Below are 24,455 nucleotides of genomic sequence, written 5' to 3' on the forward strand. Positions count from 1 at the left end.
AATGTAAGAGCAGATGGTTTAGCCAAACAAGGAGCCCGGGAGGGAGAATTTTGGCAACCATCCGTCACTGAACGCATTGAAGCTGTTACTGTCAGTCAGACCAAGGTCAAAGACCTGAAACAGGTCCAAAGCAGCAAACAGATTCAGGAAGGGTATGTCGCACCTCCTTTGACAAATGGTGGAGCACTTTGGAGTAAAACAGCGATTTCACATAGCATACCACCCCCAATCCAGTGGCATTATAGTGAGAATGAACCACACCCTGAAAGACATGATCCCCAAAATCGTTCAGCAGAACAACCATTCCTGGAATAAAGTCCTGCCCTTCATACTAATGGTAGTGAGAAACACTGGGCGGTATTGGGCCCCCCCACCACGCCGGGTAGGAGAATCGCTGGGGCGCCACACCACCCCGACCCAGCAACGTGATTCTCCCCCCCCCAAACCAACGCCGTGCGAATTGCGCCGGGCCACTCGGAGAATCGCCGCAAATGGCGAGCGGCGATTCTCCAGGCCGGATGGGCTCCCGCCGGTGCTGTCCACCCCTAGTTACTGCTGGCAGGAACTCTGCGGAACGCTCGTGGGGCGGCCTGTGTGTGTGGGGGGGGGGGGGGGGGGGGGGGGGCGGCGGCGGCGGCGGCGGCACCGAAGGGGTCTGGCCCGGCCTCTCTCCCCCACGCTCCCCCCCCCCCCGGCTTACTTTTCGCTGCGGCCAGCCCCGGAACACCCACGCCATATTGCGTCGGCGCGCGTAAGAAGTTTCCCGCGCATGCGCAGGATGCCGTGGCCCAACTGTGCATGCGCAGGATTGAGCTGACCCAACTGTGCATGCGCGGATTGGCGTGGCGCCCATTTGGCATCACGTAGGGACACTGGAGTGGCGTGAAACACTCCAGCACCGTGCTGGCCCCTGTTCGTGCCATTGTCAGATGCGACGGGGTTCACGACGGCAGGGGCACTTGGTCCGCGGAGCGGAGAATCGCCCCCACTGTCTAGTCCCATCACTTTCACTGTCCACATCTTAATGACCGGGCGACCGATGCGGGAAATCGAACCTCTATTGGGGTTGGATTTATCAGGGCCTGAAGTCACGGCCCTCACCCACAAGAATGCCGTCAAGGGGATTATACAAAACTTATAGGCAGGACAACCAGCTGCAGCGATTAAGGTGGGAAAACGGTAACAACAGAGCAAGGCCTCCTTCGACGGGAAAGTAAATCCCGTCGAGTACGAGGTTGGGCAAAAGGTAATGCTCTGAGTTGCCCATAACACTGTCCACAAGAAAATCCTTCAATTTACTAAAATTGCCACAATTTATCAACTAAGTGGTAAAATTTCCACAGGGTCACCCAATCATCCACAGTAACTTCAGTAGGAATTCCAGGCCCCAGAGGAAAAAAAATAGTACTGTTGTGGATATTCAGTCAAAAACACAACTGGTAAATTAGTGGTGAAAGTTGTGAAGTTCAGCTAACTGCCTAACTTCAAAGTGCAACAGAGTCTTCATTTTAATTCAAAAAGCAAGCAGCTCTTTCTGAATAGCAGTGAAAGAATTACATAGATCATAGAACGATACAGCGCAGTACAGGCCCTTCGGCCCTCGATGTTGCACCGACATGGAGAAAAAAAAACTAAAGGCCATCTAACCTACACTATGCCCTTATCATCCATATGCTTATCCAATAAATTTTTAAATGCCCTCAATGTTGGCGAGTTCACTACTGTTGCAGGTAGGGCATTCCACGGCCTCACCACTCTTTGCGTAAAAAACCCACCTCTGACCTCTGTCCTATATCTATTACCCCTCAATTTAAGGCTATGTCCCCTCGTGCTAGCCACCTCCATCCGCGGGAGAAGGCTCTCGCTGTCCACCCTATCTAACCCTCTGATCATTTTGTATGCCTCTATTAAGTCACCTCTTAACCTTCTTCTCTCTAACGAAAACAACCTCAAGTCCATCAGCCTTTCCTCATAAGATTTTCCCTCCATACCAGGCAACATCCTGGTAAATCTCCTCTGCACCCGTTCCAAAGCTTCCACGTCCTTCCTATAATGAGGCGACCAGAACTGTACGCAATACTCCAAATGCGGCCGTACCAGAGTTTGGTACAGCTGCATCATGACCTCATGGCTCCGGAACTCAATCCCTCTACCAATAAAGGCCAACACACCATAGGCCTTCTTCACAACCCTATCAACCTGGGTGGCAACTTTCAGGGATCTATGTACATGGACACCGAGATCCCTCTGCTCATCCACACTACCAAGAATTTTACCATTAGCCAAATATTCCGCATTCCTGTTATTCTTTCCAAAGTGAATCACCTCACACTTCTCCACATTAAACTCCATTTGCCACCTCTCAGCCCAGCTCTGCAGCTTATCTATGTCCCTCTGTAACCTGCAACATCCTTCCGCACTGTCTACAACTCCACCGACTTTAGTGTCGTCTGCAAATTTACTCACCCATCCTTCTGCGCCCTCCTCTAGGTCATTTATAAAAATGACAAACAGCAACGGCCCCAGAACAGATCCTTGTGGTACACCACTCGTAACTGAACTCCATTCTGAACATTTCCCATCAACTACCACTCTCTGTCTTCTTTCAACTAGCCAATTTCTGATCCACATCTCTAAATCACCCTCAATCCCCAGCCTCCGTATTTTCTGCAATAGCCGACCGTGGGGAACCTTATCAAACGCTTTACTGAAATCCATATACACCACATCAACTGCTCTACCCTCGTCTACCTGTTCAGTCACCTTCTCAAAGAACTCGATAAGGTTTGTGAGGCATGACCTACCCTTCACAAAACCATGCTGACTATCCCTAATCATATTATTCCTATCTAGATGATTATAAATCGTATCTTTTATAATCCTCTCCAAGACTTTACCCACCACAGACGTGAGGCTCACCGGCCTATAGTTACCGGGGTTATCTCTACTCCCCTTCTTGAACAAAGGGACCACATTTGCTATCCTCCAGTCCTCTGGCACTATTCCTGTAGCCAATGATGACCTAAAAATCAAAGCCAAAGGCTCAGCAATCTCTTCCCTGGCTTCCCAGAGAATCCTAGGATAAATCCCATCCGGCCCCGGGGACTTATCTATTTTCACCTTGTCCAGAATTGCCAACACTTCTTCCCTACGCACCTCAATGCCATCTATTCTAATAGCCTGGGTCTCAGCATTCTCCTCCTCAATATTATCTTTTTCTTGAGTGAATACTGACGAAAAGTATTCATTTAGTATCTCGCTTATCTCCTCAGCCTCCACACACAACTTCCCACCACTGTCCTTGACTGGCCCTACTCTTACCCTAGTCATTCTTTTATTCCTGACATACCTATAGAAAGCTTTTGGGTTTTCCTTGATCCTACCTGCCAAAGACTTCTCATGTCCCCTCCTTGCTCGTCTCAGCTCTCTCTTTAGATCCTTCCTCGCTTCCTTGTAACTATCAAGCGCCCCAACTGAAACTTCACGCCTCATCTTCACATAGGCCTCCTTCTTCCTCTTAACAAGAGATTCCACTTCTTTGGTAAACCACGGTTCCCTCGCTCGACCCCTTCCTCCCTGCCTGACTGGTACGTACTTATCAAGAACATGCAATAGCTGTTCCTTGAACAAGCTCCACATATCCAGTGTGCCCAACCCTTGCAGCCTACTTCTCCAACCAACACATCCTAAGTCATGTCTAATGGCATCATAATTGCCCTTCCCCCAGCTATAACTCTTGCTCTGCGGGGTATACTTATCCCTTTCCATCACTAACGTAAAGGTCACCGAATTGTGGTCACTGTCTCCAAAGTGTTCACCTACCTCCAGATCTAACACCTGGCCTGGTTCATTACCCAAAACCAAATCCAAAGTGGCCTCACCTCTTGTTGGCCTGTCAACATATTGTGTCAGAAAACCCTCCTGCACACATTGTACAAAGAACGACCCATCCAATGTACTCGAACTATATCTTTTCCAGTCAATATTAGGAAAGTTAAAGTCTCCCATAACAACTACCCTGTTACTTTCGCTCTTTTCCAGAATCATCTTCGCCATCCTTTCCTCTACATCTCTAGAACTATTAGGTGGCCTATAGAAAACTCCCAACAGGGTGACCTCTCCTTTCCTGTTTCTAACCTCAGCCCATACTATCTCGGAAGAAGAGTCCCCATCTTGCATCCTTTCTACCACCGTAATACTGTCCTTGACTAGCAGCGCCACACCTCCCCCTCTTTTGCCCCCTTCTCTGACCTTACTAAAGCACCTAAACCCCGGAACCTGCAACAACCATTCCTGTCCCTGCTCTATCCATGTCTCTGAAATGGCCACAACATCGAAGTCCCAGGTACCAACCCATGCTGCCAGTTCCCCTACCTTATTTCGTATACTCCTGGCATTGAAATAGACACACTTCAAACCACAGACCTGAACACTGCCGCCCTCCTGCGAAGTCAAAACTGTGCTCCTGACCTCTCTACTCTCAATCTCTCGCACCCCAAAACTACAATCCAGGTTCCCATGCCCCTGCTGAATTAGTTTAAACCCCCCCAATTAGTTTAAACCCCCCCAATTAGTTTAAACCCCCCCAATTAGTTTAAACCCCCCCAATTAGTTTAAACCCCCCCAATTAGTTTAAACCCCCCCAATTAGTTTAAACCCCCCCAATTAGTTTAAACCCCCCCAAGTTCTCCTCTGTTCCCAACAGCTCCTCTCAACTTTTTCACGCTCACCTGAACAGGCTGTTAATGATCATTCTCCCTCAGGGGGTCAAGGTTGTATCCTCGATCCTTCCATTTCAGTTGAAGGCAACGTCAGGGAGCCCCGGGTTAACTCTACCCCAATTTTACCTCTTGCCCCCAAAATGAAGCCCCAGCCACTGCTTTGCACTTTCTTCCTACTGGTACAACAGCTTGCATTTATATACTTCCTTTAACTTGGGAAATCGAGGTCCCAGGTTCGATCCCGGCTCTGGGGCACTGTTTGTGTGGAGTTTGCACATTCTCCCCGTGTTTGCATGGGTTTCGCCCCCACAACCCAAAGATGTGCAGGATAGGTGGATTGAACACGCAAAATTCCCCCTTAATTGGAAAAAAATGAATTGGGCACACTAAATTTATAAAAAAAACTACTTGAGAAATGTCAAAAGCTACTTTATGAAAGAGACTGGGGGCGGGGGAAGAAAATAGGGACAGGGAACAATAAAGAAATTAGTTTGGATGTCAAGGTTTGCAGAAGTTACCAGAAGCTTGGTTAAAAAGAGGGATTTTGAGTAGTCTTTCAAAAGGGAGAAAGAGGGGTGGCGAGGATTTGGAAGGTTATTCCAAAGAGGAGAATCAACATTTCTGAAGCACTAATAATGAAGTAAATAGGCGTAGCTGGTGTACAAAAGGTTTGAGAATCAGAGGAGTGAAGGACATGACAGTGAACTAGGTGAAAGGTAGCTTCAGACCCAGAAAGAGGGAACATGGAGGGGCAAGAGATCAGAAGATTATTCTGTAACACAATATTAATGCAATAGCTCTAAGAATGTCACCTCTCTAACCTTATATTGTCCTTGCATAATCCAAATACAAAGAAATAATTCAGTGGTCACTAGAGTATTAAAGAAGTGAAAGCATCATCAATCAGTTGCAATGCAGTTGTATGAGGCTTTCATTGACTCTCAGGTAAAGATAAGTCCTCCCAGTGAGCTCATATTGTTGATGCACATAATCACACCTGAACCAGCGGTTCCACCTCAAACCTTCCTGGCAGCAGAAGATCCCCATATTCTCCAATACACCACAGTGCCACTTGTACCAAGGGTTGCTGCAAAACAGAACGGATCAAAATTCAAACACATCTGCTCAATATAGACCAGATCATTTTCAGGCAAGTTCATTTTAACTCGTACATTCACAGATAAAGCATGTAACAGAACATATGAAAACTAAATTATGGGATTACGAAAAGTACTGTTTAATGAGATTAAATTTTTACTGAATGCTTCAAGGTTCCTCAGGGAATGGATTTTAAAATTTCATAGTAAATCAGACTTGAGAGCAACCTACAAAATTATAATTGCATCACTGACTTAGGAGAGTGGTGGATAGAAAGGGAAAGTATGCAAAAAGTAAAAGAGCAAAAAAAGAAAAGGGTGGGGAGGTTGCCAATATTCAGCCATTTCTATTCATACCACATTATATCACGATATCACAAAATGGCTGAAAGCATTGGATACGAAAACGGCTATATTCCCGACAACATCCTGACCAACAGTGCTGAAGATTTGCACTCCAGAATTAGCTGCACCTTTAGCTAAGCTATCCTAGTACAGCTACAACACTGGCTTCTAACCGGCAATGTGGAAACTTGCCCAGGTATGCACACAAAAGGCAAAACAAAGACAGCCAAGTTAATTATAGCTCCATTAGCATCCTCTTGATTAACAAAGTGATAGAAGATGTCAGTGGTATCAAGTGGCACTTACACATCAATAACCTGCTAACTAATGCTCAGTTTGGGTTCGCCAGGACCACTCTGCTTTTGACCACTTTAGTGCAAACCTGGACAAAAGAGCTGCACTCAAGAGATTAAATGAGTGTGACTGCCCTAAACATCAAGGTAGCATTTGGCAGATTGCGGTATTAATGACAGATAGGGAGTGGCATAGGGGTTTCGTTGTTGACTAGTAATATAGAGACCATGGGAAATGCTCGGAGGACCCGGGTTCGAATCCCACCATGGCATATGGTTGAATTTCAAACCCCATACAAAAATCTGGAATTAAATGTCTAATTTGGACCATGAAACCATTGCCAACGGTCTTAAAAACACATCTGGTTCATTCATATCCTTTAGGGAAGAAAACCTGCCATCTTTACCTGATCTAGCCTCTATGTGACTCCAGACTGAAAGCAATGTGGTTGACTCTTGCTGCTCTTTGAAATGGCCAATCAAGCCACTCACTTGTATTCAACTACTACAAATGGAATAAAAAGGATTAAACTGGACGGTATCGGCATAGGCACGGGAAACGACAACGGCAAACCTAGCCCTGTCGACCCTGTAAAGTCCTCCTTACTAACATCTGGAGGCTTGTGTCAAATTGGGAGAGCTGTCTCACATACCAGTCAAAACACCCAATTGTAGACATACTTCACAGAATCAAACCTTACAGATAACATCCCAGACACCACCACCATTCCTGGGTATGTCCTGTCCCATTGGCAGGACAGACTCTGCAGAGGTGGAAGCACAGGGGTATACAGTCATGGGGGAATTGCCTTTGGAGTCCTCAACATTGACTTTGGACCCCCATGAAGTTACATGGCACCAGGCGAAAGGAAACCTCCTGCTGATTATCACAGACTGCCCACCCTCAGCTGATGAATCGGTACTTCACCATGATGAACACCACTTGGAAGAAGCACAGTGGCAAGGGCACAGATGTACTGGGGTACTTCAATATCCACCAAGATTGGCTCGGTAGTACCACCACAGACTGAGCTTGCCGGGTCCTAAAGGACACAGCTGATAGACTGGGACTGCAGCAGGTGGTGAGGGAACCAAGAGGGAAAAACATACTTGACTTCAACCTCACCAACCTGCCTGCCACAGATGCATCTGTCTATCACAATATCAGTAGCATCTGTTCATCACAGTATCAGTAGGAGTGACCATACAGTCCTTATGAAGCCAAAGTCCCGTCTTCACATTGAGGATACCCTCCATAGTTTTGTGTGGCACTACCAGTGTTAAATGGGATAGACTTCAACCAGGTCCAGCTGCTCGAAACTACACATCCTTGAGGCGCTGTGGGCCATCAGCAGCAGAATTGTACTCAACCACAATTTGCACCCTCAATGTCCCAGCATATCCCCCACTCCACCATTACCATCAATCCAAGGGATCAACTCCGGTTCAATGAAGAGTGCAGGAGGACTTGCCAGGAACAACACTAGGCATACCCAAAAAATGAAGAATCAACCTGGTAGAGCTACTAAACAGGATTACTCTTGTGCCAAACAGCATAAGCAGCAAGTCACACAACTAAGTGACCCCACAACCAACGGATCAGATCTAAGCTCTGCAATCTTGCCACATCCAACTGTTAATGGTAGCGGGCAATTAAACAAGGGGGATACAAAAGTATTTCCATGCTCAATGATGGAGGAGCCCAGCACATCAGTAAACAGATAAGGCTGCAGAATTCGCAACAATCTTCAGGGCCAGAAGTGCTGAATGAATAATCTATCTTAGCCTCCTCCAAAGATCCCCACCATCACAGATGCAAGTCTGCAGCCAATTTGCTTCACTCCATGTGATATCAAGAAAATGCTGAAGGCACTGGATGTTGTAAAGGCTATGGGCCTGGACAGCTTTCCAGGAATAGCACTGAAGACTTGTGCTCTAGAATTTGCCATGCCCCTAGCCAAGCTGTTCCAGTAAAGCTACAACACTGGCATCTACCCGACAATGTGGAAAATTGCCCAGGTATGTCCCGTACTCAAAAAACAGGACAAATCCAATCCGGCCAATTACTGCCCCATCAGTCTACTTCCGATCACCAGCAAAGCAATGGAAGGGGTTATTAACACTTACTCAGCAATAACCTTCTCACAGACACCCAGTTTGGGTTCTGCCAGGATCACTCAGCTCCTGTTCTTATTACAGCCTAGGTTCAAACATGGACAAGAGAGCTAAACGACAAAGGTGAGCTGAGAGTGACTGCCCTTGACATCAATGCATTAAGGAGCCCTAGCAAAACTGGAGTCAATGGGAATCAGGGGGAATGTTGGTTGGAGTCATACTAGGAACAAACAAATATGGTTGTGATTTAAGGTCAATCATCTCAGCTCCAGGACATCACTTCAGGGAGTTCCCCAGGGTAGTGTCCTAGACCCAACAATATTCAGCTGCTTCATCAATGATAATCCATCCTTCCATTGCAAGGTGATAAGTGGGGATGTTCGCTGATGCTTGCGCAATGTTCAGCATCATTCACGATTTCTCAGATACTGAAGCAGTCTATGTTCAAATTCAATAAGACCTGGACAATATCCAGGCCTATGCTGACAAGTGGTAAGTAACATGGCAATGGCCATCTCCAACATGAGAGGATCCAGCTATCGCCCCTTGACATTAAATGGCATTACCTTCGCTGAATCATAGATCTTCCCCCACTATCAACATCCTGGGGGTTATCACTGACCAGAAACTGAATTGGACTAGCCATATAAAAATTTGTGGCTCCCAGAGCAGGTCAGTGGCTAGATGTTCTGCGGCGAGTAACCCATCTCCTGACTCCCCGAAGCGTGTCCACCATCCAAAAGACACAAGTCAGGAGTGTAATGGAATACTCTCCACCTGCTTGCATGAGTGCAACATGCAATAAGCACAATACCATCCAGAACAAAGCAACTTGCTCAATTGCTTGTCTGCGTGGGTTTCCTCCGGATGCTCCTGTTTCCTCCCACAAGTTCCGAAAGACATGCTGTGAGGTAATTTGGACATTCTGAATTCTCCTTCAGTGTACCCTAACAGGCACCGGCATGTGGCGACTAGGGGATTTTCATAGTAACTTCATTGCAGTGTTAATGCAAGCCTACCTGTGATATTAAAGAAGATTATTAATCCACAAACATTCACTCCCTCCACTACTCCTGAACAGTGGCAGTAGTGTGTATATTTGCAAGTTACACTGCAGGAAGTCACCAAGCTTCCTTAGGCAGCACTTGCCAAACCTACGACCACCATCATCTAGAAGGACAAGGGCAGTAGATACCTGGAAATATCACCACCTGGAGAATTCCCTCCATGTCACTCGTCATCCTGACTTGGAAATATATTGCCGTTACTTCACTGTCCCAGGGTCAAAATCTTGAAGCTCCCTCCCTAACAGCACTGTGGGTGTACCTACACTTCAGGGCCTTCAGGGTTCAAGGCAGCAGCTCACCTTGGGGCATCTAGAGATGGGCATAAATGCTGGTCCAGCCAGCAACACCCACATCCCGTAAACAAATAAAAAAAGGAAACCGGACAAAATTGAAGTCAATAGGAATCAGGAGTTAAAATTCTCTACTGGTTAGTTATACCTAGCACAGATCATAGAACAGTACAGCACAGAACAGGCCCTTCGGCCCTCGATGTTGTGCCGAGCAATGATCACCCTACTCAAACCCACGTATCCCACCCTATACCCGTAACCCAACAACCCCCCCCTTAACCTTACTTTTTAGGACACTACGGGCAATTTAGCATGGCCAATCCACCTAACCCGCACATCTTTGGACTGTGGGAGGAAACCGGAGCACCCGGAGGAAACCCACGCACACACGGGGAGGACATGCAGACTCCGCACAGACAGTGACCCAGCCGGGAACCGAACCTGGAACCCTGGAGCTGTGAAGCATTGATGCTAACCACCATGCTACCATGCTGCCCCCACAGAGGAAGATGATTGTGGCTGTTGGGAGATGAATCACCTCACTCCTTGGGCAGTGTTGCAGGAGGTTCTCAGAGTAGTGTCCTAGGCCCAGCCATCCTCAGTGGTGAGGATGTTCACTGATTATTGCAGAGTATGCAATACTACCTGCACCTCCTCAGATACTGAAGCAGTCCATGTCCATATGCAGCATATTTGGGCAAGATTCAGCTTTGGGCTGATAAGTGGCAAGTAACATTCGTGCCACACGTGCCAGGCAATGACAGTGTGCAACAAGACAGACTCCAACCAACTCTACTTGACATTCAATGGCATTACCATCACCAGATCCTCCAATATCAACATCCTGGGGGTTACATTTGACCCCAAAACTGAACTGACCAGCCAAATAAATACTATGGCCACAAGAGTAGGTCAGAAGGTGGGAATCATGTGGCAAGTAACTCACCTTCCGACTCGCCAAAGCTTTTCCACCATCTACAAGATACAAGTTAGGGCTATGGTATAACTCTTCACTTGCCTGGAACGTATGCGGCTCTATCAACACTCAAGAAATACGACACCACGTAGGACAAAGCAGTCTGCTTGATCTGCACCCCATCCACCAATTTAAATATTCACTTCCTTCACCACTAATGCATTAAGAAGTCTTACAACACCAGGTTAAAGTCCAACAGGTTTGTTACAAATCACTAGCTTTCGGAGCACTGCTCCTTCCTCAAGTGAACCTGAGGAAGGAGCAGTGCTCCGAAAGCTAGTGATTTGAAACAAACCTGTTGGACTTTAACCTGGTGTTTTAAGACTTCTTACTGTGCTCACCCCAGTCCAACGCCGACATCTCCACATCATGGCTACTAATGCAGTGACAGCAGTGTGTACTATATACAAGATACACTGCAACAACTCACCAAGGCTTCTTCAACCAGCACCATCTAAACCTGTGACCTCTACTAGCCATTATAACCGAGATGATTATTTTGGTCACTATGTTACTCCGTCATGCACAGTATTACAGGATGCTTGATGTCCATTTTGTGTTACCGTTGATAAGCTACGAGTTAAATGGTTTATAAGCAGAATGCCTGCTTAATATGTTATTCTGGTTTGTTTAATATAGGTAACAAAAACAGGGTTAAATATCTCATACATCAAACTCCTCACACTCAACGGCTATTACGGAGATGCATTTGCCACATCAAGTGCAGGTGGCATTAGAGCATAGAAAATACAGCACAGAACAGGCCCTTTGGCACATGATGTTGTGCCGAACCTTTGTCCTAGATCAAGAACAAATTAATCTACACCCATAATCTACATAGGTAACCCATGTACCTATCTAATAGCTGCTTGAAGGTCCCTAATGTTTCCGACTCAACTACTTCCACAGGCAGTGCATTCCATACCCCCACTACTCTCTGGGTAAAGAACCCACCTCTGACCTCCCCCCAAATCTTCCACCATTCACCTTAAATTTATGTCCCCTTGGAATGGTTTGTTTTACCCGGGGAAAAAGTCTCTGACTGTCTACTCTATCTATTTCCCTGATCATCTTATAAACCTCTATCAAGTCTCCCCTCATCCTTCTCCATTCTAATGAGAAAAGGCCTAGCACCCTCAACTTTCCTCGTAAGACCTACGCTCCATTCTAGGCAACATCCTGGTAAATCTCCTTTGCACCTTTTCCAAAGCTTCCACATCCTTCCTAAAATGAGGCAACCAGAACTGCACACAGTACTCCAAATGTGGCCTTACCAAGGTTTTGTACAGCTGCATCATCACCTCACGGCTCTTAAATGTAATCCCTCTGCTAATGGACGCTAGCACACCATAGGCCTCTACACAGCTCTCTCCACTTGAGTGGCAACTTTCAAAGATCTATGAACATAGACCCCAAGATCTCTCTGCTCCTCCACATTGCCAAGAACCCTACCGTTAACCCTGTATTCCGCATTCATATTTGTCCTTCCAAAATGGACAACCATACACTTTTCAGGGTTAAACTCCATCTGCCACTTCTCAGCCCAGCTCTGCGTCCTATCTATGTACAGCCGACAACAGCCCTCTTCACTATCCACAACTCTACCAATCTTCATATCTAGTTCGGAGTTTTTGTAATCATCTCTACATCAATAGTTTTAAAGTTCCAATTGTTAATGTTGACTCTGATCCAAGACAGACCATTATTTTTGCAATGGAGCTGCTTAATACTTATTACCTACCTGTGAAATATCCACCCTTATGGCCTGATAAAGCCTCTGCACATTGAATGTATGAAGGGAATTTGCACTACTGATGAGTTGAATCAACAGAGGCACCGAGTCATCTCGAACATAACTACCAGCCTGTGAAATGAAGTAAAATAAACACATTGTAGCACTGAAATTCAACCCATAACATTCTAAGAATTAAAGGAGCAAAAATTGAAGGAAATTGTTCGGAGGCAATACATACTGTGGTGAGCACTCTCATGATGGTGTCGATATGCCATCTCTTGTTTGGTGCATATCTGGAAAAGACATTATGGATAACATGATGTGTCTGTGTTTAGCTAATTAAATGAAAAGAATATAGTAGATATTTTATAGAGAAAAAGAGCTGCAGTGTCCAGTATTACATGCCCAGACCTTAAGAGTGGCTAGGATACTGGACAGGAACCCCAATATTCTATTTTAATTTGTAAGACTGAGAGGAAAGGATACCTCGCTCCATGAGTGATTGCACAAAGAATTAGGGACACGGTATATTAAAAACAAACTTTATTACTAACACAGTATTAAAATATCTTTAACACCACACCAAAAAAATTACTTACAATTACTCTAAACAATATTACTCAATACAGTGAATACAATATCCTTAACACCCCGCCATCTTTATTCCCACTTAAACATCAAGCAACAAAAAACATCTCACCTCTCAATCCACTGGGACTAACTGGTGGCAGTGTGTAGGAGAAGGTTGCACACAAGGTAGCTCTGCCAAGATCCTTGTTTTTTCCCGGGTAAATTGGTAACAAACCTGATCTGTCTAAGTGTATTCAGAAGTAGACTAGCAAGCAGGAAAAAGCTGCAGATGCAGTATGGTGGTGCGTCAATTTCAGTGCTCAAGGGGTTTTACGTATGAATATGGGGAAGTCAGTCATCTTGGCTTGTCAACTGAGGCAACAGGCGGCCTCCCAGGAGATTATCCAGGTCAGAGACTCGGGTGGTAGGCTGGTGTTCGCCCCGGACAGAGTTACTGGAGCCTTTGAAACTTTTTACACTTTTATAGTCCAGAGCCGCCTGAGGTGGTGGTCGGAGTGGGGTGGGGTGAGGGTGGGGAGGGGTTCTATTGGAAAAGGATAAGGACGCCACAAAATACAGATAGTGCCTCCGTATTTCGTTACTTAATGGGACACCTAGATATTGGCCACGATGCTAGCGCTGAGGTTGGAACCATGTCTTCCTCAGGTGATTGGGGAAGATCAGACAGGATTTGTCAACGGCCAGCAATTGACGTCCAATGTGTGGCGATTGCTTTCTCCATCTGAGGGGCCCAATCCAGAGATAATCGTCTCGTTAGATCCCAGAAAGGCATTTGATAGGGTCGAATGCATATCTTTTTGCGGTTTTGGAGAGGTTCGGGCCCAAGTTTGTTTTTTAGATACGCCTGTTGTACAAAACTCCCTTGGCTCGTATTTGCCCCAATATCATGTGCTCGGGTTACTTTCAACTAAATAGTGGTTTGAGCCAGGAGTGTCCACTGTCCCCTCTCTTGTTTGCATTGGCAATAGCGCCTTTCGCCATCACTTAGAAGGCTGCGGGTCAGTGGATAGGGATAATCAGGAAAGAGGTGGAGCATAGGGTGCACCTGTATGCTGATGACCTGGACATTCCCCGGGGCAAGGGAATCTCTACATCTCTGGTGGAGAGGGTTTTTCATTCGCAGGGTAGGAGGAGAGGTGGAATTCCAGTATTTACAGATGGAATTTGTTCGAAGATTCGGTGTCAGTGGAAAGGGTTACTGCTAGGTGGGAGGAGTTGTGCCGATAGTACATGACTAGGTGTGGAGCGAGGACCTTTGCAGGGTGAACTCCATGTTCTCATATGCGAGGCTTGGTTTGATTCAACTTAAGGTAACTTCTAGGGCGCACCTGACCAAGTTCAGAATGAGTCATTTCTTTGCAGCGGTAGTGGACAGATGCGAGCACAGTTCAAGCGGTCCAGGTAACCACACGCAAACGTTCTGGTCTTGTCCCAAACTTGTGAGTTCTTGGGTCTCCTTCTTTAGCACCATGTTGGCGATTCTGAAGATTGAGTTGGAGCCCTATCCTTTAGTGGCCATACTTGGGCTGTCAGACCCATCGGGGTTGCAGACGGGACAGGAGCTGATGTCCTGGCCTTCACCTCACTGATTGCCCGGCGTTAAGTATTGCTGGGATGAAGGTAGTCATCTCCACCTAGTACCTCGGTGTGGCTGGGTGACCTGATGGAATTCCTATAGCTCAAGAAAGTCAAGTACACCGTGAGGGGAGCAATTGAAGGGTTCTATTGGAGATGGCAGCCTTCTGTTTTTTTTCCAAGGAATTGGTAAACCTTAGTTGTTAAGGGGTGATGGGTGACAGGGAAAGGAGGGGTTCAGGTTTTGTGAAGGATTACTTTATGTTGTTGGTTTTTTATGCATGCAACAGTGTTTACTCTTTATTATTTTGAACTGTATAAAGTGAAAAATGGGAATAAAAATATATTTTTTTAAACTCTCAACCCACTGTTAAAGCATTGGCACTCAGGAATATTTGCTTTACAGAAGTGTTCTCTGAGAAAGAAAGATCTTTTGACATTGTCTTGAGGAAAAGATCTGACGTTAGCTCTTTTCTCTCCCTACGGATGCTGCCAGACCTGCTAAGATTTTCCAACATATTTTCTTACAGCAACTTTATTGTCTGCCTTTATGAAAGAGATGGGAGGAGTGGACCCATGGCAGTTTACGCATACCTGGGGGGGCCCGCGGTGAGGAAGGCAGAGTACTCGGTGGTGGCTATTTCAGACCATGCTCCACATTGGGTGGACTTGGGTATTTGGAGGTTGAACTATACAAACCTAGTGGGTAGACTTGCAGAGGTGGGTTTGTCTCCTGTCATCATTGGCAGGCCGGATCCAATCGGTCAAGATGAACATCTTGCCGATATTCTATTTTTCTTTGCGTCTCCCAGTGTCCCTGCCTCTGAAGGTCATGTGGCTTATTTCTGGTTTTATTTGGGCAGGTAAAGCCCTGAAGATTTGGAGGGGGCAGCTTCAGAGGGAGACACAGGCAGGGGACATTGCGTTGCCAATTTTGCCATACTATTACTGGTCAGCTAATGCGGAGGTGTTGGGGAGGTCCGGGGACCCAGGGGCTCTCTGGATTCAGATGGAGTCAGAGTCATGGAGGTGAACGTGATTGGGGGCATTGGTAACAGCACCACTTCCATTGGCGCTAGCAAAGTACAAAGAACAATACAGCCCTTCTGCCCTCCAAGCTGCGCCGACCATGGTACCTGCCTAAACTAAGACCGTATGCACTTACGGAGTCCATATCCTTTCATTCCCACCCTATTCAAATATTTTGTGTGTGATTTACTCAACGAATCCAGTGGTGGCGGCCACTCTAAAAATATAGAGGTAACTCCACCAGCATTTTAAATTGGGGGCAGCTTCAAGGCTGGCTCCCCCATTTGTTCGAACCACCTATGTGAGCCGGCACGGCTGGATGCCACATTTTGTGCATTGAAGGAGAAGGGACTGGAGAGAGTGAGGGATATATTTTTGGAGGAGTGGCTGGCCACCTTGGAGGAGCTGAAGGAGAATTTTGGGCTGTTAGACATGGACACGTTTAGGTAACTCCAGGTGCAGATCTTTGTTCAGAGGTTTTTTTTCCAGCTTTCCCAATGGTGCTGCCATGTTCCTTGTTGGAGAGGATTCTCTCCTGTTTGGGGTCAGAGGAGGGCAGTATACGGTCCTGGATTTGGTAGAGATCGTTTTACACAATACAGGGATTTGGAGATTTACTTAAGGCAAATAAAATTAAAAATGGACTTTTCGGAATCAAGGGAAAGGATGTCATTTAACGAGTTAAAATTCAAAGTTGCATATTAATTGGACACTAGCTAAGATTCGCCAGATGACTGCATGCTTAGATCAAAAACAAACCAATATTCTATGGTTGCATCCTGGCTTTGGAGTATATCAGGCTGATATAAAAGCAAAAAAACGGACAGCATTTTCAAAACAGTGGATTCTGGCTAGGATTGCAATTTCCTTTCCTTCACTTACTTTTCTGCTGCCAGAAATATTCCAGAAGCGCAGTCAGCCTTAAATTCTGGGTCACAGTGGTCCAGGAAGTATTGCATCTCTTTCATCATTCCTCGGACATTGCTGCCATTAACCAAGGCAAAGCACAGATCCATTGCACGCCTTCATGTGACAAAGACCAAAAGATTTGAATTAAAACTGGAAGGAGGCACATAATAATTGGTACAATATCTATTCAGTCAGTTCTGAGTTAAACAAGTACGGACCTCAACAAGGTTTTTGAAGCCTAATGGTAGATGGTGCAATGTGCTCCAAAACCATTTCCTGCCACTAGACGACGCTTAGGATTTTCTCTGATGCAATTTTTAAAAGTTTTCCTTCAAAGCTCAGGAAAAACAGACCAAATGTATCAGCACAGAGAAATCTAGTAAATGACTGAATACGTCTTCCGTTTAATTGCACGTTATTAACAAGCAATTTCACGTTTTTATTGGAATAGAACAGTGCATAGAACATGGCAATGATTACAAAGCAACAAAGAGTTTAAATTATTTGCAGAGTCCATTTCATTCTTTGAATGATATACATCCCATGCAGAGTTGCCTCTGGAAAGCCCATGCACAGTATTAAAGTATGACACCAATTGTACAGTCTGTTTCTCTCGTTATATAAAATCCCAGTTGTCAGTTTTATCTTGAAGTTAAATGGAAAAATAAATAGCAAACACAAATGTCAACGCTGTGATGGAAGATTGGATAGGTTTGGTTGTACAGCATGGGTGACACACATTTTATGAAATGGCCTTACAAAGGGTAGGCAAGTAGGCAGGAAAGTTTTTTCTGACTGCCCCCATATCCTGTGCATCTGTTCTGACTTCCCCTTTTTTTCTACAAATTTTTGGATCTTTGGTGAGCAAACTCTACCTATAAACTTGTCAGTATGCTTTTCCAAGCCATTTAGATCTTTGAGATCAACTGCACAGCCCTGTTTTTATTCATGTATGGAGAGAGCAGATCAGATTAACATCCTATTCGATGGTGCTCCCTTAGATGTCTGCCAAATCGGTGGCTGGATTACCAGAAGGTTCCATTGATTTTAGATGGATTCTCCATACCATTTATTTTGGAAAGGGTGTTGATAACTTGCTATTTGGATTTACCCACATGGCAGCAATCATGAGAAATTCTACGAAAGCTGCTTTAATGTGATGGGGGCCGTTTTAGCTCACTTGGCTAGACAGCTGGTTTGTGATACAGAGCAAGGCCAGCAGCATGGGTTTCAATTCTCATACCGGTTGAGGTTATTCATGGAGACCCGCCTTTTCAAACTTGCTCTTTGCCTGATGTGTGGTGATCCTCAAGTTAAATCACCACCAGTCAGCTCCCCCCCATCAAAGGAGAAAGCAGCCTATGGTCATCTGGGACTATGGCGACTTTACCAACTTTTTTTCTGTGATTTATGTACAAATCTGTAGGGAGAGCGTTACTCTGCAGGTGGGACTTCCTGAAATGAACATGAGAGATTTTGAGCAAGTCATATGTTAAAATGTCTCTGGAAATTTTCCATGGGGAAATCCTATTTCTAATCATCTATGGGTGGCAAGGAAAGAAGAAACAAGGAGAAGCACTTTCCAATAGCTCTTTGTGGTTTCAATGACTGGCCTGTACTATGATACAAGGGATCATGGATGCTAATGAATCAGCAAGATGACAGATGGATTTGTTCAGAAAACAAACTCTTCATTAAGACGCTCTCCAATTTCTTTGGAGCACTGTACCAGAATCATGACTACCAACCACGGCAGACAAAAATTAATACATGAGCTCTGCCGAGGAACTACAAGAATCAAGCCGGTGGTGGGGTGCAAAGGGAACTGCCTAAGAACACATCTACCTCGAAAATATGTCGTATCATCACTGTCTTCTACACACCTTCCTTCTCCATAGGAAGGGGGCATGGTAATGGTGGTTAACACAGTTGCTTCACAGCTCCAGGGTCCCAGGTTCGATTCCTGGCTTGGGTCACTGGCTGCGCGGAGTTTGCACTTTCTCCCTGTGTCTGCTTGGGCTTCCTCCGGATGCTCCGGTTTCTCCCACAGTCCAAAGATGTGGTTAGGTGGATTGGCCATGCTAAATTGCCCTTTGTGTCCAAAAAGATTAGGTGGGGTTACTGGATTACGGGGATAGGGTATACTTAATGGACTGAATGGCCTCCTTCTGCACTATAAATTCTATGATCTATGAATCAGCGGATGGGTCTGTCGGATAGCTCTGCCACATTTCCATAGATGTACTACATAAATGCAAGTTGCTATTGTCTATCTTTGCCTACTGTCCACAGTGGAGGATGCAGGCACCAGCCCAGAACAGTTTACAACACTTCCCCTATTAATTTTGGTGGCCTAGAACATAGAACAGTACAGCACAGAACAGGCCCTTCGGCCCTCAATGTTGTGCCGAACCATGATCACCCTACTCAAACCCACGTATCCACCCTATACCCGTAACCCAACAACCCCCCCCCCCCCCAACCTTACTTTTATTAGGACACTACGGGCAATTTAGCATGGCCAATCCACCTAACCCGCACATCTTTGGACTGTGGGAGGAAACCGGAGCACCCGGAGGAAACCCACGCACACAGGGGGAGGACGTGCAGACTCCACACAGACAGTGACCCAGCCGGGAATCGAACCTGGGACCCTGGAGCTGTGAAGCATTTATGCTAACCACCATGCTACCCTGCTGCCTGTTTAATTTACTCCTCAAAGACATATATTTGGACTTACACTGTACTGATCCAACCGGAGCATGCAGTTTGAACGTAACATAAAGGTTATGAGCAGGTGCAGACTCTGAAGCCTACTTTGCTGTTCAATGTCACTGCAGCTGATGATCTGCCTTAACTCAACTTTCCCACCTAATCCCATATCCCTCGATTCCCTGAGGCCAAAAGCCTGTCTAGCATAGCCTTAAAAATATCCAATAGAGCATCTTAACTTCATGGGATAAGAACTCGAAAAATTCACCACCAAGTGAAGAAATGTCCCCACACCCAAGCCCTGAATCATTGACTTGTGCGTGAGATTCCTCAGCAGGGGAGATACACCTCTCAGCATCTACCCTGTCAAGTCCCTTCAGAAACCGGTGTCATCTCTCATTCTTCTAAACTCTCATCCCTGGAACCAACTTAGTGGTGAATCTGTGGAACTCTTTGCCGCAGAAGGCTGTGGAGGCCAAATCACTCAGTGTCTTTAAGACAAGAGATAGATAGGTTCTTGATTAATAACCAATGGTTATGGGAAGGATGGAGAATGGGGATGAGAAACATATCAGCCATGACTGAATGGCAGAGCAAACTCGATGGGCCGAATGGCCTAATTCTGATGGTCTTATCTCCCATCATTCAGGCTATTCCTCCTTTTCCATTTTGCCTGTTTTTCAAAATGTTGCCGGTCCTGGAATATTATTTTTCACCCTTGGTTGCCTTGTAACCATGTCTCTGTGTTGTAATGGCAATTAGATCAAACCTATTTTGCACTCATTTGTTTACTTGCCGTACAATCAGATAAACTGCCTGTGACCCTTTTTAAACTACTATTCCTTACATGGACATTATCCACTGGTGCACTTTTAAACTCTGTCCTTTCCTGCTCAATTTGCTTGTCTTGACTCAAATCATTTCAAAAGGTATCTTGTACAGGCCAGTGCTAAGGAAGTCTCACTGACATCCAAAATGTGATCAAAGTGTCTATAATGGGGAGTCCCTATCCAAGGGTGACACGGACTAATAAAGTTTGTTCCTTGGAACAATCACTTAAGTGACTGATTGCTAATTTGACCTTCCAAAAGAACAGTTATAATTTAAGAGGTTGTATATAATTCAGAGAATTTGGTGACACTGCTTTAATTTCTGAGACATAGCTTTGTGTGCAGACCAGGCCGAAACAGTTAAAGTCTGTTGCTACGGAGGATGCTAAAAATGGGATTGATAATGGTAAATATTTTGATTTATAAAAAGATTGGATTTATAATACAATAAATAGGTTTGCTGGAAATAATGAAACAGGCTAGCAGGAAATAGTTGGGGGTGCTGGGATGTGGCTACAAGTAAACAGACCTAATTACAGACATAAGTGTGTGCAGCTGGAGGGGACTGATGAGAGATAAATTCAGCAAAGTTCCAAAGATAAGCTACTTACCTCCATTTTGTCCAGAGTTCTGTTGATAATAAAGGGTGAAATTGAGCCATGCAGGCTCAGAGGTGTCAGGTTCAATTCCACATCTCTAATGAGTTATCTAATCTCAGGCAAAGTGGCAGAAGACACTTAAAATAAATCTGTTAGGATGTTGAGGGAAGAGTGAAATTAGCTAGAGTGCTGACTCCAGCGTAATATATGATTACTCCTGCTTCAAAAAAGTATTCTGTGATGCCTTCTATGACCAAGTAGTCTGCTAGCAATCATAGTTCTGCTCATTTGCAACAAGGCACATGGGCAAAGCACTCAAAGGGCACCTGTATGCCAGCAGCAGGAAGAGAAAAACAACTACTATTTGTTACTCCAGGAGGAATCTAATCAGTTATAATAGGTAAAAAGCTGGTGCTGAGAAAGTACATTGTAAGCGGAAAGATTTCCAGCTCAAACACACGACCGTTCTGAAGATGAACACATCTTCTCACCGAAACCGAAAAACAACAGCCTGTCAAGGGATTATATTGGCAGAGAAACTAAAATTAACCCATTATCAATAGGTCAAGTTCTGCTTTTCAAGTCATTTGACTATTACCTTCTAATGGAGATGTCAATGTCTGTAAGGCAGTCCACAATTGTACTCCTGTGTCGCTGAACCGCATTGTGGTCTGTTTGCACCATCTTCAACAGTGACGTCAATGCAACGTACCTTCAGCGAGAGAACATAAAAGCCTCAAGCATAAGCCATTTACTTACTGGAACAAGAATAAACTGCTTTAGAAAGGAGAAGTAGTATAGCCCCACAAAACAAGCATATGCTCAAAATACAGGAACAAGACTTTTGTCATACAAGACTGAAATTTACTCAGAAAAAGGAACCGCCCGCTCAACAAAAAAATTTCACGCATTAATGCTGGGAACACAAATCATTGAGTTACAGTAAACTAAGGGCCACTCTGCATTTGGAATTTTTAAAAAAAAGGAAACCAAGTTATATTCTGGGTGTTCTTCAGTTATTAAATAAAAGGATATTAATTTTGGAGGAGGAGTTCTCAAACATGAAGAGGAGCCAACTTTAGTCCTGTATGGGGCGATCTACGGAGCATAATTTCAGTGGAAAACAACTAGCTTACCAAGTACTCAGCTGTGTTTAAACACCCGAGAGATGTCTGTCTTACCCTACACAATTTTCAGCATAGTAACAGGTTGGCAGGCTCAGTCTGTGCTGATATTTACGCTCCATCAGTTTTCTTACACTTTTTTTTCATAGAATTTACAGTGCAGAAGGAGGCCATTCGGTCCATCGAGTCTGCACCGGTTCTTGGAAAGAGCACCCTTCCCCAAGCCCACAACCCCACCCTATCCCCATAACCCAGTAACCCCACCCAACACTGAGGGCAATTTTAGACAATAAGGGCAATTTATCATGGCCAACCCACCTAACCTGCACATCTTTGGATTGTGGGAGGAAACCGGAGCACCCGGAGGAAACCCACGCACACACGGGGAGAACGTGCAGACTCCGCACAGACAGTGACCCAAGCCGGGAATCGAACCTGGGACCCTGGAGCTGTGAAGCAATTGCGCTAACCACAATGCTACCGTGCTGCCCACTTCATCTCTTCCCATTAACTCAACCCATCTCACTTCATCTCACCCCATTAACATTTACAGGTTCGATTCCCGGCTTGGGTCACTATCTGTCCCACAACCAAAAGATGTGCAGGCTAGGTGGATTGGCCATGCCAAATTGCCCCTTAATTGGATAAAATGAATTGGGCACTCTAAATTTATTTTTTTTAAATGATTTCAGTTTTACAAATCATGATTGATCTGTTAATCAAATCCTTAAACTCAAGCGAGTGGCACACTAGCACAGTTGCTTCACAGCGCCAGGGTCTCGGGTTATATTCCAGCTTGGTCACTGTCTGTGTGGCGTCTGCACGTTGTCCCAGTGTCTGTGGTTGCTCCAGTTTCCCCCACAGGTCCCGAAAGACAGGTTTGTTAGGTGAATTGGACATTCTGAATTCTCCCTCCATGTACCCGAACAGGCGCCGGAAGGTGGTGACTAGGGACAGTAACTTCATTGCAGTGTCCATGTAAGCCTACTTGTGACAATAAAAATTATTTTAAAAGTCAATTGCATAAATTTATAAACGGTCAAAGGCTTTATGACACTCTTGCACAGGTGCTAGTTTTTTTCCATTCTATGCCATATCCCTTTCAAACCTATCGCTTTCCCAGGTGATCTTTGCGTACAGCTGTTTATGCTTAAATACAACCACCATAAAACTGTCAGATCTTTCCTGTGTCTATGTGAAGTTAACACACAAGTAATCTACAAGAGGCAGTTCTCACACCTACATTCCTCCCACGGCCTTGTTACAGGTTATGCCCAAAGGATTAATCAAACAGATAACAAGAACAGTTACAATTGAAAAGATATTGTACACAGTTTAAAGTAATATAAAGAGAGTCCATTTGATTAACCCCTCATTAACAAGGACAGAAACTGAGCAAGTGGAGGATCAAACATTTAACCTGCAGCTTGCAAATCTTCGGTTCCAATTTACATCATACCTTTGTAAAACTGAAGTCATACTTTAAACCCAGCACTAATTGAATTTTACAGAATATTTTTATTTTAATGATTAATATCACTGAATCCTGGATATATCTTTGTTAATAATATAATCTTTATTATAGTGTCACAAGTCAGCTTACATTAACACTGCAATGAAGTTACTGTGAAAATCCCCTAGTGACCACACTACGGCGACTTTTCGGTTAAAAGGAGGGAGAATTCAGAATGTCCAATTCACCTAACAAGCACATCTGTCAGGACTTGTGGGAGGAAACCAGAGCACCTGGAGGAAACCCACGCAGACACAGAACGTGCAGACTCTGCACCCAGTGACCCAAGCCAGGAATCGAACTCCTGCCTCTGGCAATGTGAATCAAAAGTGCTAGCCACTGTGCTACTGTGCCGTCCCAATTAGTTTCAATTCTGATCATTCATATTGAAATATAGCAAGACATTTTTCAATAATGAAGAGTTACAAATTATTGCACAGTTAAAGGGAAAACCTTTAATTCACTATTCCAGTGATGCAACAGTAATATTTTCGAACATTGCTGGCTGCTGGGGCATGACGCTGAAAAGCACAGGATTGAGGTTCCCATTATTAGTTTTACCTAGGAAAAACCGGACAGAAACAGGGCCACGTTTTCCATTTAACACAATTCTAAGAAGACTTACCTAATATTTTTATCATTGTTTAATAAAAATCTACCCAAAATATTTACAGCTAGAACCTGAGAATAAAAAACACAAAACTTTGGTTATTACAGCATTCACAACCGACATATGATTCAATAAACATATTTATCAATTGTTACCCATTTGTTTCACCAATTCAGGCAATTAAGTGCTTGACAGAAATATGGACCTTCCCCTGAAGGTGGTGACAGACTGGTTATTGCGCCAAAAGAGCTGGAAGCACTTGTGTACCATAAAAGGCGAATCAGAGTTTGATCAGGTTAGAAATACTATGACAAAGTATAGGGC

At 44.9% G+C, this 24,455-nt stretch overlaps 1 protein-coding gene across 3 annotated transcripts in view; it reads right to left on the bottom strand.

Moving 5' to 3' along the window:
• Positions 1-24,455, bottom strand: part of LOC119969405 (AP-1 complex subunit gamma-1-like) — a 195,249-nt gene that overhangs the window by 49,290 nt on the left and 121,504 nt on the right. For all 3 annotated transcript variants that reach the window (XM_038803022.1, XM_038803020.1, XM_038803021.1), the window contains 6 exons: positions 24,147-24,202; positions 21,483-21,596; positions 16,717-16,857; positions 12,878-12,932; positions 12,646-12,768; positions 5,719-5,808 (listed from right to left, as the gene is read on the bottom strand). In XM_038803022.1, coding sequence (XP_038658950.1) covers positions 5,719-5,808; positions 12,646-12,768; positions 12,878-12,932; positions 16,717-16,857; positions 21,483-21,596; positions 24,147-24,202 — 579 coding nt within the window. The remainder of the gene's footprint in view (positions 1-5,718; positions 5,809-12,645; positions 12,769-12,877; positions 12,933-16,716; positions 16,858-21,482; positions 21,597-24,146; positions 24,203-24,455) is intronic.

The sequence above is a fragment of the Scyliorhinus canicula genome, chromosome 7, assembly GCF_902713615.1.
Source record: "Scyliorhinus canicula chromosome 7, sScyCan1.1, whole genome shotgun sequence".
NCBI lineage: Eukaryota > Metazoa > Chordata > Chondrichthyes > Carcharhiniformes > Scyliorhinidae > Scyliorhinus > Scyliorhinus canicula.